At 42.5% G+C, this 7,601-nt stretch overlaps 1 protein-coding gene across 3 annotated transcripts in view; it reads right to left on the reverse strand.

Moving 5' to 3' along the window:
- Positions 1-7,601, reverse strand: part of cdan1 (codanin 1) — a 116,768-nt gene that overhangs the window by 88,810 nt on the left and 20,357 nt on the right. For all 3 annotated transcript variants that reach the window (XR_006312867.1, XM_043698388.1, XM_043698387.1), the window contains exons 3-4: positions 6,123-6,298; positions 4,790-4,909 (exon numbers count right to left, since the gene is read on the reverse strand). Coding sequence is in view for 2 of the 3 variants with exons in the window: in XM_043698388.1 (XP_043554323.1) it covers positions 4,790-4,909; positions 6,123-6,298 (296 nt within the window). In the remaining variant the exon portion in view is untranslated. The remainder of the gene's footprint in view (positions 1-4,789; positions 4,910-6,122; positions 6,299-7,601) is intronic.

Raw genomic sequence — 7,601 nt, forward strand, 5'->3', positions numbered from 1 at the left:
CAAGGGCAACAGATACATGGGAACACCACCATCTGCAAGTTTCTCTCCAAACCACTCACCATCCTGACTTGGAAATATTTCCCCGTTTCTTTAGTGTCGCTGGGGCAAAATCTTATAACTCCATCCCTAAAAACACTGTTGGTGTATCAACAACACTTGGACTGCAGCAGTTCAATAAGGCAACTTACCACAATAAGGCAACTGATGGTGACTCCATCAACTTAGAAGAGTACAGGGTGTCGGTGATTTGCTCCATTAGCAAGTATATTGACGACGTCACTGTGTCTAAGGCCATCACCTCTCGCCCCAGCCAGAAGCCATGGATGACCACAAATGTGTGTGCGTTGCTGAGGCCCTGTGATTCCACCTTCAGTGCAGATGACAAGGTGGCCCTAACAACAATGAGGGCCAAGCTGACCCAGGCCATCAAAGAGGCAAAGCATGCCCATGCACAGAGAATACACAGCCACTTTCAGGACGGTGATGTTATCTGGTCCAGCAACCTTACGTGGGTTGACTCTGCATAGGGTTTTCCTCATGTTGGCTGAGGTAAGACAAACACCTGGTCTTCGGGGCGGGGGGGGGGGGGGGGGGGAGGGTGTAGAGGGGGTGGGCTTCCTCACTGCCACATCATTTCGTGCCTCAAACTGCGCATAAAAGTTATTCAATTCATCCGGGATGGAGGTATCACCAGCACAAGTAGGTAATTCTGTGATTGGTGATGGCCTGAATACCCTTCTGAAGAAGGGCTTATGCCCGAAACGTCAATTCTCCTGTTCCCTGGATGCTGCCTGACCTGCTGCGCTTTTCCAGCAACACATTTCCAGCTCTGATCTCCAGCATCTGCAGACTTCACTTTCTCTTCTGCACCCTCCCGTGACAATTACTTCCCTCCTATAATGGGGATTCAGAACAGCACACATTACTGTTGTTGTGGTTTATCCAACATTTATCCTACAGCTCCAGCATCACCTCCCTGATTTTAAACCTGAGCTAATAAAGCCAAGTATGCTAATACATTCTTAACTATTTTATCTATCTGCCCCACTACCTTAAGGCACCACTGGACATACATACCTCTGATCCTAGGTGCTACTCAGGGTCCAACAGTTCATCAAGTATTGCCTTGCATTGTCTGTCCTGCCCAAGTTCATCACCGCATGTTTATCCAGATTGAACTCCATTTACCACTGATCAGCCCATCTATATCCTCCTGTAATCTAAGACTATCCAATTTATCATTCCACCAGTTTTCATTATCAACCAAGAATTGCTGATCAACTCTCCTATATTCAAGTCTAAATCATTTATGTAGACACCTTAAACAGTAAATGTCCCAACACTGACTCCTGCAGAATCCTACTGAGCACAGGGTTCCGATCAGAAAAACACACCATAATAATCACGCTCTGCTTCTTGCCACTTAGCCAATTTGCTAAACTTCCTTGAAATGCACAGCCTCATACTATTGCTATTAGTCCCCCATGTGGGACCTTATCAAAAACCTTGGTGAAGTCCAAGTAGACTATGACAAATGCATTGCCCTCATCTACATATCTGGTTACCGCTTTGAAAAATTCAAATTTGGTCAGGAATGATTGTTGAATAATCCCTGCATTTCCAAGTGCAGATGTATTCTGTCCCTTAGAATTACTTCCAATAGTCTCCCTACAACTGAGGTTAGATGTCCTGCTTTATCTCTGCCTCCCTTCTTGAATAACAGTGTCAAATTGGCTGTGTAACTGGAAGAACTCTCCTGTAGAATTGAAACGTTTGCTAATGCCTCTGCTATTTCCAAGAACAAAGAAAATTACAGCACAGGAACAGGCCCTTTTGCCCTCCAAGCCTGCACTGATCCAGATCCTCTATCTGAAACTGTCGCCTATTTTCTAAGGATCTGTATCCCTCTGCCCCCTGCCCATTCATGTATTTATCTAGATACATCTTAAATGATGCTATCACGTTCACCTCTACCACCTCTGTTGGCAACACATTCCAGGCACCCATCATGCTCTGCGTAAAGAACTTTCCACACATATTTTCCTGAAAGATTCCCCCCCCCTCACCTTGAACTTGTGACCCCATGTAATTGAATCCCCCATTCTGCGAAAAAGCTTCTTACTATCCACCCTGTCTATACCTCTGATGATTTTGTAGATCTCAATCAACCTCTGTCTTTCGAGTGAAAACAATTTCGAGTCAAACTCTCTTCATAGCTAGCGCCCTCCATACCAGGCAACATTCTGGTAAACCTCCTTTGCATCCTCTCCAAAGCATTCACATCCTTCTGGAAACATGGCGACCACAACTGCAAATGGTATTCCAAACGTGGCCGAACCAATGTCCTAAACAACTGTAACATGAACTGCCAACTCTTGACCTCAATACCCTGTCCGATGAAGGAAAGCATGCCGTATGCCTTCTTGACTGGTCTATCGACCTGCATTGCCACCTTCAGGGAACAATGGATTTGAACACCCAGATCTCTCTGTAAATCAATTTTAACTAGGGCTTTTCTATTTACCGTATAGTTCACTCTTGAATTGGATCTTCCAAAGTGCATCACTTCACTTTGCTCGGATTGAACTCCATCTGCCATTTCTCTACCCAACTCTCTAATCTATCTATATTTTGCTGTACTCTCTGACAGTTTCCTTCACTATCTGCAACTTCACCAATCTTAATGTCATCTACAAACTTGCTAATCAGGCCACCTATACCTTCCTCCAGATCATTTATGTACATCACAAACAACAGTGGTCCCAGCATGGGTCCCTATGGAACACCACTGATCACAGGTCTCCATTTTGAGAAACTCCCTTCCACTACTCTCTCTGTCTCTTGTTACCCAGCCAGTTCTCTATCCATCCAGCTAGTACACCCTGGACCCCATGCGATTTCACTTTCTCCGTCAGCCTACCATGGGAAACCTTATCAAATGCCTTACTGAAGTCCATGAATATGACATCTACAGCCCTTCCCTCATCAATCAACTTTGTCACTTCCTCAAATAATTCTATTAAGTTGGCATGCCACAACTTTCCCTGTAAAAAACCATGTTACCTGATAAGTCCATTTTCTTCCAAATGTAAATAGATTCTATGCCTCAGTATCTTCTTCAGCAGCTTCCCTAACACTGACATTAGGCTCATCGGTCCATAATTACCTGAATTATCCTTGCTACTATATTTAAACAAGGGGACAACATCAGCAATTCTCCAGTTCTCCAGGACCTCACCTGCGTTATGCTGCAAAAATATCTGTTGAGGCCCTAGCTATTTCCCCTCTCGCTTCCCTCAGTAACCTGGGATAGATCCCCTCAGGACCTGGAGACTTGTCCACCTTAATGCCTTTTAGAATAGCGCTGAAAATGTGTTGCTGGAAAAGCGCAGCAGGTCAGGGAGCATCCAGGGAATAGGAGAATCGACATTTCGGGCATAAGCCCTTCTTCAGGAATTCCTGAAGAAGGGCTTATGCCCGAAACGTCGATTCTCCTGTTCCCTGGATGCTGCCTGACCTGCTGCGCTTTTCCAGCAACACATTTTCAGCTCTGATCTCCAGCATCTGCAGACCTCACTTTCTCCTGCCTTTTAGAATACCCAACACTTTCTCTCTCCTTATGCTGATTTGACCTAGAGTAATCAAGCATCTATTTTAACCTGAATGTCTGTCATGACCCTCTCCTCGGTGAATATCGACACAAAGTACTCATTAAGAATCTCACCATTTTTTCTGACCCCATGTATAACTTTCCACCTTGGTCCTTGAGTGGGCCAAACCTTTCTCAAGTTACTTTTTTGCTCCTTATGTACAAATAAAAGACTTTGGAATTTTCCTTAACCCGGTTTGCTAAAGATATTTCATGAGCCCTTTTCGCCCTCTTCATTCCTCATTTCAGATTAGCCTACTTTCCCGATATTCTTCTAAAGCATCATCTATTTTCAGTGGCCTAGACCTTATGCATGCTTCGTTTTCCTCTTAGCTAGTCTCACAACTTCATCCATGGTTCCCTAATCTTACCATTTCTATACCTCATTTTCACAGGGATAAGTCTGCCCTGTACTCTAATCAACCTCTCTTTAAAAGCCTCCAACATATCAAATGTGGATTTACCCTCAAACAGCTGCTCCCAATCCACATTCCCCAGCTCCTGCCAAATTTTGCTATAGTTGGCCTTCTCCCAGTTTAGCACTCTTCCTTTAGGACCACTCTCGTTTTTGTCAATGAGTATTCTAAAACTGACAGAATTGTGATTACTATTCCCAAAGTAATCTCCTACTGAAACTTCAACTACCTGGCTCATTACCCAACACAAGGTCCAGTATGGCCCCTTACCGACTTGGATTATTTTACATACTGCTCTACAAAATCCTCCTGGATGCTCCTTACAAATTCTGATCCATCCAGATCTCTGACACTAAGTGAATCCCAGTTAAGGTTTGGACAATTAAAATCTCCCATCACCACCACCCTGTTGCCTCCACCCTTGAGACTCAAGCAATGCTGCACATTACCAAAGAGTGCTACTTCTACAGACTGAGCAACATACTAATCATCTTAAACTCAGTTAATGAGGAAATTAGCTGTTGCCTCTAAAGAACGCTAAATCTCCTTGGAATGCACAACCTCTTACCATTGCTATTAGTCCCCCATGTGGGACCTGCTCTGTCAGCTCTCCTCCATGATGTCACCTTTTCTGCCATCGCTGACAGGAAAATGATGAGGGAGGGAGGGAGAATGGTAGAAGACAAAAAGGTAACCCACATGGGTCTAAAAGGATCACCCTTACCTTTCATCTCAGTAGAATATTCCACCTTGTCTTCCAGATCATCTGTTGATGTTCCACTCCTGGATGTCAACAACTGCAGTATAAAGAACAGCTCCAGAAAAATATTTGGCACCAAATTTCCTAAAATTAGAAGAACATACTTTAGTTGCTGAAATCTGAGTGTCACAGCCCTTTTCCAACCAGCCCTCTGGCAATCTGCATCATGGGCCTCTTTACACTTGGTGAAGTAGTCACGTGGTTGCCAAAGAGCCATGTGGCTGCATTAATATTTTGCCCATCTAACAGAGCTACCAGAATGGACTCCATGCAAAGTACTGTGAAATACTTATGGAAATGACCAATTAATTTGAGACTGTCGAGTCCTGGGATCATTATATTCTTGGACTTGAATCCTGAGCACCTGAGTCTAAATGTTAGCTATAAGACAACTAATCTGCCAAATAGTAATAATCTTAAAACTGGACATAAGAAAACATCTCTAAGAACCAGTTTGTTGAAAGAAAAGGAAGGAAAATAACATACTGAGGAGGAAAATGGTTTTAATTTTGACATTGTCCTCTGACAAACTCCCTTGTTGAGAACCCAACCTGAGTAACTGCACTTGGAAAACTTAAATAAGTCATGCACATTTTTCTTAGAGAATCTACTGTAAATAGCACTTCATGTAATGGCTTCCCAGGTATTTTAAATACATCATAAACTAGTCCTATGTCCTGAATTTTTAGTGACAGGAATCAGAATATTCTTCTGAAAATGTGTTGCTGGAAAAGCGCAGCATCCAAGGAACAGGAGCAGCATCCAAGGAACAGGAGAATCGACGTTTCGGGCATAAGGGCTTATGCCCGAAACGTCGATTCTCCTGTTCCTTGGATGCTGCCTGACCTGCTGTGCTTTTCCAGCAACACATTTTCAGCTCTGATCTCCAGCATCTGCAGCCCTCACTTTATCTCAGAATATTCTTCTGTCAAATAAGACACTATTTCACCATAAGATACATATGTGCTAGCAAATTTCAAATGCATTAAATTGGCACAGCTCAGATTACCTTAAATCTGAGGTTTTAGCATAGGAATCAGATCTTTATATCACAGAAGGCCATTCACATTATGGCATTTATTGAGCAAGTTATCCAATTAATCCCAGATTCCTCATTGCCCTGAAAATTTCCTTTTCGTGTGCCTATGTCTAAGTACACAGAAATAAGTATTTCTGTTTAGTCTGATTTCACCACCTACTCAAACAGTGCATTTCATATTAGAACTCGTTGCATTCAGAAAAACCCTCAGCTTTCTTCTAGGTTCTTTTACCCATTACGTTAAATGTATTCACTCACCAGAAATACAAGCAGAGTATAGCTGAGCCAAGATATCTAACTGGTTTCTATGAGAAACTTTGCTTATGTCAGCACATACAGCAATACTGTCTGAGGATGTACTGAAAGATCTTCCATACTGGCATTTAGTAGGCGGGATTGAGTCCAAGACCACTGACTGCTGAAGCAACTTGGATCTATTTCATTTGAAAACAAAATATATGAAAATAATTGTTAATGTAAAAGCCTCTCGGCAATGTAGAAAATGGCTACATACACATTTCTGATTTCCTTCAATTTTCCATGTGCAATTCAGCATGTTATTAATTAAAAATTTAAACCTCTAGCATGAAAAGTAAAATAGTAGTTAAATAACAAAAATGTTTGGAGTCACATGTCCAAAGAATCTCTTGAAGTAAAACTTGTTACTTATACACTATTAGATAAGTGGCAGATTATTTCATTTCATCTTTTGTTTCAACCTTCTCATCACAATATTCCATTATCATGAGCCACTTATCAACTCAAAGGTTGGACAGAACTTGCAGGACTAGATTGGGTTACAATATCTGGTTGTTATGGACGGGTTGAACTGAAGGATTTGTTTCCATGCTGTACATCTCTATGACTTGAGTAGAATAATGCGCACTAGATTGCTCTGTTTCACTTACATTACTTTATAATTACCTGACTATCTGAGTTCTCTCTATGTATACTTTTCTGTTTGTGAATTCTTGAATTTGAAATCGATGACTCGCAGAACTGTGCCAACAGTTCTCTGTAACTAAAACTAGGAGTCAAAGTAGATGGCTGAATGGCTTCTGCACTGCATAGAAACTCAATACAGAAGAGTTGGAAAGGACAAAGAAAAAAATACAAATAAACTCATTTTTTGAAAGTTGTTAATTTACTTGTGAGAAGCCATTAACCTAATTTTTATTAGAACTTCTATTTTCCCTTGAGCTATTTTATTAAAAGGTGAATTTGCAGATTATCACTGGCACTCAAATTATCGTAATGGCTTTGCAGGAAAAAGTCAGTTTATTTCCTTCTAATATTGTTAGCTATCTGATTGATTGCATCACCTGCAAGAAATTCTGATAAATGCAGGTAAACTACTTCTATTTCTTTACAGTCATTGATTTCAAATTCAAGAATCTCGCCCACCCTCCGACGACCCCTTCTCCCGCCTCCAACACACCCCATCCACCTGGACACCCCGTGCTGGCCTCCTACCTGCCCTCGACCTCTGCATAGCCAAATGCCGCCGCGATATTAACCGCCACCTGAACTCCCCCACCCCTCTCACCCACTCCAACCTCTCACCCTCAGAACGCGCAGCCCTCCACTCACTCCGTTGCAACCCCTAATAAAAAAAACCATCAAAGCAGCGGATAAAGGGGGTGCAGTGGTAGTTTGGCGCACTGACCTCGACACCACTGAAGCCAGACACCAACTCGAAGACACCTCCTCCTACCACCCCCTTGACCATGACCCCAC

Source organism: Chiloscyllium plagiosum, chromosome 10, assembly GCF_004010195.1.
Source record: "Chiloscyllium plagiosum isolate BGI_BamShark_2017 chromosome 10, ASM401019v2, whole genome shotgun sequence".
NCBI lineage: Eukaryota > Metazoa > Chordata > Chondrichthyes > Orectolobiformes > Hemiscylliidae > Chiloscyllium > Chiloscyllium plagiosum.